This window comes from Nannospalax galili, unplaced genomic scaffold, assembly GCF_000622305.1.
Source record: "Nannospalax galili isolate Female #2095 unplaced genomic scaffold, S.galili_v1.0 scaffold376, whole genome shotgun sequence".
Lineage (NCBI taxonomy): Eukaryota > Metazoa > Chordata > Mammalia > Rodentia > Spalacidae > Nannospalax > Nannospalax galili.
The window spans coordinates 2,341,412-2,354,555 of NW_008338108.1; the positions used below are offsets into that span (position 1 = coordinate 2,341,412).

General features: G+C 35.0%; 1 protein-coding gene across 3 annotated transcripts in view; it reads left to right on the forward strand.

The window, feature by feature from the left end:
* Galnt13 (polypeptide N-acetylgalactosaminyltransferase 13) overlaps positions 1-13,144 on the forward strand; it is a 652,434-nt gene that overhangs the window by 578,994 nt on the left and 60,296 nt on the right. For all 3 annotated transcript variants that reach the window (XM_029563436.1, XM_008832879.2, XM_029563437.1), the window contains one exon: positions 4,037-4,176. In XM_029563436.1, the coding sequence (XP_029419296.1) occupies positions 4,037-4,176 (140 nt within the window). The remainder of the gene's footprint in view (positions 1-4,036; positions 4,177-13,144) is intronic.

Genomic DNA, 13,144 nt, shown 5'->3' on the forward strand with positions numbered 1-13,144 from the left:
AGACAGATATATGTGTCTATGTGTTGATTATCTTAGCCCTGCATTGGTGATGTCACTGTCTTAGACCTTCTCTGTACAATAGGCTTGAAATCTCCAGTATTAACTCATCATCATAGCTATCTACCAATTCCAGAGAAAATAGAGCTTCAAATTCCTGTAGTTCGAACAGCTTCTCTCAACATATACATTTATTAGCTCGACTGCTTCATAGACCTTTTGATCTGGTTATATGTAAGTTTGAGAAATTGTAGGTTCTGATTGCCTTAAATGCCACTTAAAAACGAGACCTAACAATAAACCCTGGAAGCTTGTAGGAAATATAAACCCCCAGGTCCTAACCCAGACTACCAGAGCCAGAAATACATTTTTAACAAGATTCTTGGATGATGTGATTTTAATCTTTGCCCCTAGATGAACCTAAAAGTGTGGGGAGAGAAATGAGAGCGGCCCCATCTAAATTGAAAACTAAAGATGATCCACGTTTTTGCCAAAGGACAGAACAGATCATGCAAAAAGGGCTGATATTTAATGTAATATGTGCTATGTATTAAGCAATTACTGTATACTGAGTACTATATTAGGCATTTTCCAGACAATATTTAGTATTCACGATAGCCCCATGAGTACTTTAGACTTCAATAGATACAATAATTTACTCAAAATTCTTAATGGCAATGAGAAAATTAGGCTATAAGGGAATATTGAATACTAATTAATGCAATGGAGAAAAGCTGAGCAAGATAGGGAGATGGACTATACCAAGGATGTTGTGAGGAAGTGAGCAAATTAGATAAGAAGATCAAAGTGAACCAGGAGACATAAGATTTGAGCCAAGAATTGTACCAAGTAAAGAACATCTTCTAAAGTCCTAGAGTAATATTCCAGTCAGAAAGAAAGATATTTACAGAGCCTTGAGTTGGGAATGAGATTAGTACTTCTGGATTAGAGCAAAGACAAAAAAAGAAATCCATTATGACTCCAATGATGAATTCAGAGAAATAGCCAAGAGGGATTTTGTAATGATTATGAGACAATGTTAAGAGGTGCTCAACTATTCTTAGTACAATGGAAAATTGCTGGTAGCTTTTGAGCCGAGAAGTAATATTGTTTGATTTGTACTTTAAATGCATCCTCTGAGGCACAGGCAGTAGTGAAAAAAGACTGATGAACAAGTCTAAGATTTGTTGGAAATTAGTAGGTTATTGCAATGGTGGGATCAAGACAAAAGCAGCAAGGAACAGAGGATATATTGTGAAAATAGAAACAGCATCTGTTAATGAATTATATATGTGTGTGTCTGTGTGTCTGTGTGTATGTGTCTGTTTCCATGTGTCTGTGTCTGTGTCTGTGTCTCTGTATGAGCTGAAAATAACTACTTCTATGAATTTGCCCTGAGAAAATCGGTAAATATCTATGTTTATTAAGGAAAATGATTGTTTTGGCAACGAAGCAACTTGAGAAGTCAACTTGATTTGTCAAGTCTGAGGTGATAAGAGATTTTGCTGAGAAACAGCTGCGGAAACCACTTTGAAGCGGTTTGGGTTGGAGCTACACATTTGGAAGCACGTGAGATGGTGTTTCCAGCAACAGATCTGAGTATTCTGCTCCACGTACTATAACACAGACACTAAAACACACAGGCACAGAAAAGACCCTCCTCTCTTGCAGCTGCCCCAGTGATACAAGACCTGTATCACCTCTGAGGTAAAGAAAAGCAGAGATGGAGAATTTTGTAGCTGTTCTTCTTCTGTCTTTATGACCAGAAATAGTTTCTTTATCTCTGGTTTATTGACTAGACCTATTTAACTGGGGGCGTGGGGGGGTCTCAAAATGTGAAGAGGTGTAGAGTGTCTGGTGAGCTTTGCTGATCCTTTTGTAATATTTAACTTCCAAGCACAAAAGTAGGGCTATTGAGGAGTTAAAAATTACCAATTTATGGGCGCAACTATAGTGTTGTGTATTTCTAAAGTTAATTTAACATGGTGATTCAAGACAAAGCCAGTTTCAGTACCAATGCAAAAGGGTGGCTAGAGGAGGCAGGGGAGCCAGGCTGGAGGTTTTCTTTGTAATATTTATTATTCTCTACAAATAAATCGTCAAACCCACCTTCTAGTCAGAAAACCACTCATAAAACTCTTTTTGGAAAATAAATTCCAAAGCCAGGAGTACCAAATCATAATACTATATAAAATGGAGAACAAGGAGCTGGAGAGATGGCTCAACAGTTAAGAGCACTAGTTGCTCTTGCAGAGGACCTGGGTTCAATTCCCAGCACCCACATGACAGCTAACAACCCGGTCCATAACTCCAGTCCAGGAAATCCAACACCCTCTTCTGGTCACTGCAGGCATTTTGTGACACAGGTGCAATTATATACACATAGGTAAAACACTCATACAAGTAAAATAAAAATATTAGTAATTATTTTTTAAAAGAAAAAAGAAATTTTTTTAAATAGGAGAAAACCAGGTCACACAAATCTATAAGGTGAAAACATTGATATTAAATAAGCCATCCAGGTTAAATTTATCCACCACAAATATGTCTTGTGAGGATACAATGCTTTTTTTTTTTTCTAGAACCAATGAAACTTTGTATATAATTCTGAAGGCTAGGTTTTAAGCAATTTTAATTTCTGTTACTCAATACACTAAGGAAATAAGATTATTTTTTTGGTCCCACCCCTGAAAGTTTGCACTCCAGGCTAGAAGTTCTAGATAAGAAGATTTGTTAGCAAATATTTGTGTGTATGTTTTTTAAATATCCTTGTTTTTTCAATGCAAGCACCAGCTGAGATAATAAATACCTTCTTTTGGAAGGAAACACTTTTGGTACTAGAGTACCATCAGAATGCTTTCTACCAGTACTAGGCATTTAATTTTGAAATAAGAAGGAGTCTCAAGAGATGAAAGAGGTGGGGGAAGTGGATAGTGGAGCTGGAGAGTGTTGCTGCTTTTGAAAACAGTGACCTAATGATGGGATTTGTCTCAGACATTGAATTGGCTAAACAATTATGACTGTCTTTCCGGTAACTAGTAGGCTTTGCTTCTTTGTTGGGATATAATAGCCTAAATACTAGGTTACTATTATTTTTTTTTTTTCTGTAACAGCATTTGATACTTACTGGCCTTAAGTAAATGAATAAACTACTGAAATCTTTACCAAATAACCTAAGAAATAATTGCTATCTTGTCACAGTTTTTTAATCATATCAGTCGAATGTTTTTAATATTGAAAAATTAATGGGAAATTATGTTATTATTATGTGGTTTAGAGAGAAATTAGTAGCACTACTGTTTTTGTTTCTCAAAGTAAACATCCTTTTATAATTTTCAATGAATGTTTTAATTTCAAATATTCTGCTATTTGAACTAAAATTATATGATTTTTAGAAAATCCATGTGACTATATTCCTGTAAATTGTTTATACTAGTTTCTTAATGCTATTAATTTACTGACTTTTCCAATGCCTCAAGGTAACATAAAATACCTTATGAAATCAATAGGAAAAAAAAATCAATAAATAATAAATGAAATTTATAGAAAACTTAGAAGCATAAGAAGAAAACTGAAGGACATGTGCAGTCCATTATGAGGATCATATTTACATAAATTTCTCATAAAATATGCTGATGGAGAATAAATGACTCCATAGGGAAAATATGAGCATTAACAAAGCATTGAAATGTCTATTAAGCAGGCACAGACAATTACATAGTTGAGTTAAGCTTTGATTATATGATGCTAAATTAACATCAGTTTATATTTAGATGATTATTTTTTTAACCCAAGAATTACAAGTACTTTGTGGTAAATATTTGCATTTCAAAAGTCCCAAGCACTGAAAGGAACTGCCTTTCTCCTATGTATTTAATGTACTAATTAGATGGTAGCTAGAAGTGGAGTGTGGCAGCAGCTGTACGTGCATTCGAGTTTCATGGAATTTTAATTATAGAGAAAACTGGGAGCAAAATAAACAGATTGAGTTCATGTGAAAATAGCACAAACTGATTTGTGTTTGTCTGAAACATTCCAGGTGTTGTCAAAGTGGACTATGGAGATGTATCAGTCAGAAAAGCACTGAGGGAAAATCTGAAGTGTAAGCCTTTCTCTTGGTACCTAGAAAACATCTATCCGGACTCCCAGATCCCAAGACGTTATTACTCACTTGGTGAGGTATGAATTATTTATTTTGGTTAACTTATATATTTTGCAAATGGAGCAATTCCTAAAGAGCTCAATACATTTTCATGTTATGAATAAGATACCGTGAGGGTTTTTAAATAGACCTATTTTAAATGACTGCTCATATTCTTCTCAAGGACCATGAAGGTCTTCATCTTGGGAAATTTTAAAGTGAAGTAAAGCTTAAATATTGAACAAACAGTAATATTTTCTTGTTTCTTTACCAATAGACCTGAATATTATGGCGATATGAACTGTTAGTCTTTTCTGAGAACTTCAAAGAGCTTTTTATTTTCCTGAGCATTGTAACTACTAATATTTACTATATTGAAAATAAAACTGATAATTTAAACCTTTAACCACTAAAATAATGTTGCAGAAATTTTTTGAGAATTTCCTGCCATGTGTTTTGATCATATTCACCCAACTTCTCCCCTTAACAACCTTCCATTTCCACTCCTGCCTCCATGCCAGCTTCATGTCCTTTTTTTAAAACTTTTGATAATCATTGAGTCCAGTTTGTATATCCCATATATTCTTGGGTAGGGGAACCATTCACCAGAGCACAGTCAACTTACCAGGAGCCATGGTGCCCTTAAAGAAAACTGACTTTTGCTCCATCACAACTTGTCAACTGTCCAGATTTTCTCAGTTAGAAATGGGGGTACATGAACACCTTCCCAATCTATGCTAGAATAATGACTGGTTTGGTCATACACTGACCTGTGCATATAATTATACCTTGTGCCTGTGATCGTAGAAGTTTAGTGATACAGTGATATGTTTAGTGCTATGTTTTTGAATAATTAAAGTATATTTTCCAAAACAAAAACTGATAGTGAAAATGTCATCAATTACATTGTATAAATTGCATTATATCTAGATTAATAGACATAAATTCTCTCAACTGCTTTATTCAACCTCTTCCAACAGCCTCTGAAAACTGAACATAAAAGAAAAAGAATGGGGCTGGAGAACTGGCTCAGTGACTAAGAAAACTTGCTGTTTTTCCAGAGGACCTAAGTTTGATTCCCAGCACCGACATGGTGGTTAACGATCATTAGTAACTACCGTTTCAGGGGCTCCAACACCCTCTTCTGATCTCTGCAGGGCATTGCATGCTTGAGGTGTATTTACATACATGCAGGCAAAACACTCATGCACATAAAATAAAAATATAAATAAAATATTTTTTTAAAGGAAAAGAAAACTGTAACTTGGATCTTACTGTTACTATAAATTTTTTGACATTCATGGGTCTGTATCAAAATAATTATATAACTTAATTGTACACAATTGGATTCATCATATGAATACACAAAATAAATATTTAATTGCTCAAAATATAAATTCTTTTTTTGTTGTTTTTGTTTTTATTTTTGGGTGTTTTTTTTTTTTTTTTTTTTTTTTGGTCTTTTTGGCACAGTGTCTCATTGTAGACCGAGCTGTCTTGGAACTCACTCTGTAGACCAGGCTGGCCTTGAACTCACAGAGATCTGCCTGCCTCTGCTTTCCAAGTGCTGGGACTACAGGCATGCGCCACCAGGCCTGGCATGAATTTTTTTTTTTAATGTATATGTTCCATATTGGTAGGTTGCCACTTATTATTGAATAGGTGTCTGAAAACTACTTTAATATTGTGATAAAAGCATTTTGACTGCAATAATATAATTTATTTAGGACATAATTATTAATTATGATTTAACTTAGTTAATAATTATTAACTAAGTATGATTAACGAAGTAGGTTTTAATTGCCATTTTTATAGGACATAATCATAAAATATCTGGCATTTTCCAGGGCTCAGCCTAGTGTATTGTTTGGGCATCAGTCTTACTATTTTGTGACTTTGTAGAAGGAAACAATGAATGAAGAAATTAGTCAAATTGAATAGTGCTCTAGCTCAGTTGTTTGTAATAACTATTTAATTGCCTTCACAATGCCCTGTTGGTGTTTTCTTCTCTTTCATTAACTGTGTCAACCTCTCTGCATTTCAGTTTTCACATATTTATTCTGAATTTTGTAGTGAACTGTTTCATGTGTAAGAGCACTGACCATATTGTTTTTAATAGAGCGGGTACTCTAGCTGTTGTTTTGTAATATATAATATGCCCATGTTAACACTGATCTCAAGAGATTCATATAAAGAATAAAAGTAATTTTTTAACTAGAACATTATTTGAATAATATTATAATAATCCATTGACAATCTTGCATGATATGTTTAATATTCTTTCTCTTTTTGATCATGAACCTCGCTATGCCTATATGCCTATATGCCTATATGAAAAATGTATTTTTATTCTTGTGGCAAAGTAGCTCTCTGACTCCTCTTGATGGAAAAACATTGACTCCTTTTCTGCAAAAAAGGTTTGATTAGTGACTATAACAAATGGTAACCATAAACGAGGACTTTTGAGAAACTCACCAGGGTCAACAGGGTCCTCCTGAAAAAGACTTGATGACTACTAAATAAATGAAACTTTATGTTTATTTTCAAATTAAAATTCTAATTTTATATCAAGGAAATCTAACTGAATTCCTTTCAAAATAAAATATAATCTGGTTAAATTCCTCTCATCAACCCATGAATTTTGAATTAGCTATCTTGTATAATGGATCAGGTGCTCATGCTTTATAAAAATAATTTTTCTTTCAGAGTCTTCGAAACATACAAAAGAGATAGCATGGTCTATTGGAAAAATCGCTAGACCAAAAGTCAGTTAGGGTAAGGCTCAAATCTAGGTCTCATAGTTTCCAAACTGAGTTGACTAGGCAGAGTTATAACAAAGATCCTGAGTGCTTGTTAGAGTGCCTGGAAAGAAGCAGGAGCAGCCTCAGTAACTATACTTATTTCAATTTGCTGATTACTTACTATGCTAAAATTGCTCTAAGAATTTTCCATTAATTATACTATTTTCAAATGACAACACCTCCATGATTTGGCTTTTGCTATTATCTCCTACTTAATGAAGAAACTGCTAGGTAGAAATTTGTGTGATTGGCTTAGAGGTCACATAGCAAGTTAACTACTGAAATCAGGATTCAGATACCTGTTAGTCCAGCACTATAGCACTACAGCTCACTCTTCTGATAGAAGGTATAGAAAAATATTTTACTGCAGTTTATTTAATAAAAATGCTTTTATCAAATAAGAGTTTAAGCTGAATCTTGTGTCACATGCTGAGGATGCAAAGCCAAACAAAAAAAAGACCTTACTCTTACTCTAAAGCCATTGTACCAAAATTGAGAAGGGATAGCAGGAGATAATCTAAAGGCTCAAGACAACTAGCAGAAGCTAAAGGTGTCCCACCTGAGCTCTGTGGCATGCTATGCACTGTTATTTCAATGATCCAAATAAACTTAAAGCATCTTTGAGATATATTGTTATGGAGGTCCTGAGGTATTAATGTACTGTAGTTTTCCACTTTAAAATCTGGCCTACAGAAATACAACACAGCATCTGTTTCCATGGAAACAGAGGGCCAAATTAACCAAACTCTGCTTCTCAGCTCCATGTTGTTTAACCATGTATACATAATTTAGAATAGACATCTTGATTATGAGTTAGTGTTAAATTGCTAACGGACAACACTCAAGATTTAAAGCTTTTTCTTTCTTACCACCTGTCATAAATTTCCACCTACATGAAGTCTTTCTCTCTTAACGGAATTTCAAATTTATGTCAGATGTACCAGTTACTTGTTATCAAAATATCAAAATTATTTATTTTTAATATGTTCATATATATGTCTCCCTTAAATTCTAGTGAGATTTTTAATATATTATATGCATAATTCTTTAACTATTTTGTAAAATGTCTATGTATTTAATGTTTTAAATTGGTAAAAGCAAGCATTTCTCTTTCAATTTTTCTTTATAGATTCTTCTGTTTTGTTTGAAGGTATAGAGGCAAATATGATATTCACTTTCTGTGTATATCAGCACCAAAATCAATCTCATTCATCGGTAACCTTATTGATGCCACATTGTTCTATCTTAGTATCTTATGTTTACATCTTACTCAGATAATTGAAATACTACTTTAACCAGCCCACAAATTATCTGCAATTTTCTATGAGAAGTTAAGAGCTGTGCAATTGCTTTGAACTAAAACCTTTAAGTAACTTAATGAAGTGTGTGCCATTTAGACTCATAAAGCAGATCATAATAGAATGAGGTGGAGCTCTTTGTAGCATTAAATTCTGTTAACTAGCCCTTTAGTTTATGTAGATTTGACATGATAGGTTCTGATCTTTTGAATATAAAGACTAATTCAAATATAAGATTGAAAGAAATGACATTCTGAAATAGAATGTTTTGGTCCAAATTTTTGGGCTTTGACAGGATAGCATATTTGAAGAAAAATATTGTGAGCATATGGAACAAGGACTGTCAGAGGGCAAATGGAAGAAGAGGATTTCTGGAGCCAAGTGATTTCATTGTTTGTACTTAAAATTGACATTTGCACGCATCCTGGAGATGTTTTGACATTAGTATATGTACTTTGTGTTGTGCAGTTGAGCTCAGCGCTTCCTTTTCTTAGAGCCTTTAACCACAACAGCTAGTTAATGTCCCCAGACACATGGTGTTGTATTTCTTAAATAGTTTTGAAAAGCAAATTTAAATAGATAAAAATAGACATCTATAAAGCTGCTAGGCTGTGGGGATTATGGATAAAATCAGTTACCGAGGAGTGTAGAAGCTGAAATGCTTAAAAGTTTACCATCCGTGGTAATCAGGTTTATTTATAGATTCACAGGCTTCTTGACCTTTTAAAAGGATAATCAGTTAGAAAGCCTCAATTTTTAGGTCAGACACTCAAATGTGGGCATTCTCTGTCTATCTTTCAATTCCAAATTCTTGAAGACGCAGAAGCTAATTTTCATCTCAGGATAAATGAGTATGCACATCTATAGGCAAAATACATCATTCTTCATTAGATGTTAGCTTTAAGGGGAACAGGACTGGGTGACATGCAAACAAAACCAATGAACAAAATAAGTTATTTTGGTACCTGTAAACATAATGTGTATAACTGTAGTATGAAATTCCTTTTGATTTTATTAATTAAATACATATGGACATTCTTCATTAAACTCTACGCCAATTTGGCTTCTAAGTAATGTTTTCTTAGACTTGTTAAATGTAGAAATTTCATACCCAATTTTCTGAGTCATTCACAAATTGATATGTAGGTATGCCTGCCAAACACATGCCATGAAAAGTTGACATTAAATTATAGATTCAGTATAATATTTGACATATGTTAGGTAATAATCAGATATTATGCAATTAAAGGATAGACATGGAGTGATTAATATTGTCAAAACATCTAGTGTAAGAATAGATGGTCTTATATTTTATTTTTGGAATAGATTTTTGAAATATAAAGATTGATTGGTGAGGTGGGGAATACACCTGTATTTTAGAATCGGAGTTCTCTCTGCTCCAGACTTTTACAATCCAGTAGAGGGAGTGAAAGCTAATGAACAAATCATCTAAATGGTAAGGAATATTACTGAAAAGACTGGTGGTGACCTGAAGAAATTTTTAAATATGGCTTGCTGATTTCAGACATCAAAAATCAAGTGGGAAAAATAACTGTAGTTTATGCCTTTGAGAATTTTTTCCAGTCAATGCCTTTGAGAATTTTTTCCAACCAGTACAAGATTATGAGTAAACAAACACCTCAAAGCAGACAACCAATTAAGGTTAAAATTATCTTGGTCTTATGCCATGTATTCAAAGCTCTATCATAACATAGACAATGACTCAAAGGATTTCTAGACTTTCAAATTAATCAGACTGCTCTGGTTATTCTGATACAGGCCATGGACCAGACTGTGTAAGGGGTTTCTAATGGATAAAGTCCTTTGGTGGTGGATTGCCTAGATTCTTCTCCGGACTGATGCCAGTAAAGTGATCGGGACATTTTCTGAAATTCTCCTTTTTTCTTAAACAGTGCTCTTTAGTACATACTTGTCTCTGATCCCAAACTGTTGTTGATGTAAAAGCACAACTCTCACCCAAAGGAGTGAAAGGATAGTTTATTCTTTAGCCAAATATGAGTCAACATGGCCGGGTTACATATTCAGGTTTCACCAATGTCCAACTTCCAATACTTGTAAATGCAAGTTCCATGAAGATTTTATACTAATAGAGCAAAGAAAGTCACAAATCAAGAAAAATTTCAAATATATGTGTGGAGACATGGGAAAGGCAAGTTATACCAAAGTGGGAGAGAATTCTGCTACAGGCCTTATATGTTATCTGACAAGTGTCTTAGCCCTTGGGTTGATGGAAGCTAGTGGTCTGATAAGCTAACACATTCCAAAAGGTTAGTCACAGGACCTGTTTGTCACAGGATGTTAAATCAGACAGAGATGTGCAAAGGATTGGTTATTTAGGGGGCTAAAGATGGTCCAAGATAATTGGTAATTATGCTGTGAACCTATAACACTCCAAATGCCACATAATCACTGAAGTTGTAATCAGTTGCTCAACCTTGCAGAGGTTTCCATTTGAAGATACAGCCTTGCAGAACATTCAGTTTGAAGATGCCATTTTTGTTGTTTTGTTTTGTTTTCTGGGAACTTTTGTTCACACTGTTCTTAGGCTTCTGTTTTTCAAAATCATACAACCTGGATCTAAAACCATTTATCCTGTGTATCTCAAAAGATTAGATGCATATTTCAAGCTTCCCCATGTGGTATTATTTATGATATGCATTAAAATTCGCATATTGAGGATTGCCAGAAAACACTAGACAGCATTTTTATGTTTTGAAGAAATTGCAGATAACCACAGAATTGAGCTCAGTAACATGAGAACAATCTAATATACAAAACCTTCCTTCTGGGTATGCAAGACTTAAAAAGAATCTGGATATCATAGGCCTAGATATCGAAACTTTCAGGCATCCTAGAGGAAATACGACCTTTTTAAAGAAGACAATTGATTGCCCTGTTAATAACACTGTTCTCTACCGGGCTTGTATCTTAGGCCATTGTGGCTAGCTTAGTGCCCTCAGTCTACTTTCTAGCACGTAGCATATAGTTTGTTTCTAGCTTTTCACATTTTTAGTACATTTGTTCATTTATTCATGTGTGTGTGTGTGTGTGTGTGTGTGTGTGTGTGTGTGTTTGTGTAAGCCTTCCAGGAGTCTGTTTTCTCCTTTTACCGTGTGGATTCCTGGAATTGAACTCAGGTCTTCAGCCTTGGCAACAAGTGCTTTTACCCACTGAGCCATCTTGACAGCCCTGCTTCTTGTCTTTATGACTTGGTTTCCCAATTCTTTTTTTGGGCTTCTTTCATGCATATCATATTCCACATGTCATAACAGTTGTCTGGATGACCTCTGGTTATCACTGTTCATCTAGAACTCCTTCCTTGCCTGTTCCTCCCAGGCCTTCTTTATAACAAGCATTGCTTGCTTATCCAAAAGTCAGTATTAGCAATTCCCAGAATCACTTTAATAACTATATTCATTATCTGTGGAAACTACTTAACTATATCTCAATGTTTTCATTCAATTCCTACAATGGGGAAGTGATAGTAAATCTTGATTTTTGGCTTGATTGAATTGAAACAGCCCTAAGAGCAGCAAACACCTCTAGGTAAGTCTGTTAGGGTCTTTCCACAATGGATTATATCAGAAGAAAACACCTTCCCTGAATGTGAGATGAGATGGACCTTCTCATAGGCTGAAAGAGTAAAAGACAGAATAAAGGAGAAAAAGTGGACTGCAGTGCAAGCATCTTCTCCCTCTCCCTCTCTTTTCCTCCCCCTCCCTCTCCTTCCCCTTTCCCCTCCCCCTCCCTCTCCCCTCTCTCCCTCCTCCCTTCTCCCCTCTTCCCTCTCCCCCTTTCCCCTCTCTGCCCCCTCTCTCCCCCCTCTCCCTCTCTCCCTTCTCTGCTTCCTGAATGTCATATTAGAAGTTCCTTTGCTCTTGCATACCTGCCCTACCACTATGGTCTAAAACCCTCAAACTGCTGAAATACCAGAATCTTCCTTTCTTCAGACCATTTTGCTTATGTATTTTGTCAAAGTGAATAAAGCAAAAGGAAAAGGAAACTGACACAGTAGGTAATAGATTACCACACATAAATAGTTCTACTCTTGTGGTGGTAGTGTTGGTAGTACAAGCTAATAAAAATGTTTAGCTTGTGCTAAAGTACGTATCCACAGGTTGCAACTTGATTCTATCTTTCAGGAACTATTTAGGCTCATTCTCACAAGTTTTTCTAAACCACCCAGCCTTGTCCATTTCTATTCTCCCAGCTTCAGTATCCAGCCTGCTTGGTCAGATTTAATTTGTTTTCCTATACGATTGCCTTTTTGGATCTGCTACATTCTAAGACAAGTGATATGACAATTCTAGAAACTAAAAGCCATGATCAGTATAGAGTGGTTGGTTGCAGTGGGTCAAAAATGGGACAGGCTTGTACTAGTAAAACAAGTCTGTTCTGGAGCTCTAGGCAAATGATACCAGTGGTAGGTCTTTTTTAATTCCACCCTAAACAGAAAGAACATTAGGACACAGGATGAGAGGACAGAAGGAAGGACGGGAAGGAGGGAGGGAGGGAAAGATGGGCAACTTTGACAACCAAGTTATATGTTGTGGTATTCTCACAAACTCAGAAGTAGGAGCTAAAGCTTTCCTCATCTTCATGTTATCAGTCATAGTAGAAAAAATTTTAATTATACAAAAGAATAAATGCTACAAGACTACATATAGCTAGGAGTTCATATTGTTATAGACAAGGCAAACAGATCAAAAGTTCATGCTGATAAAAGAGAGATGCAACCTAATTATTCAAAAGAACCTAAAATATACAATAAATGGTGTGAATTATAATGTAGAAAAGAACAATAAAATTACAGAATATATGAACTCCAGTGAGGTTGCCAATGGAGAGGGGGTATAAAAATGATTAAGATTGATTAAGATATTCTG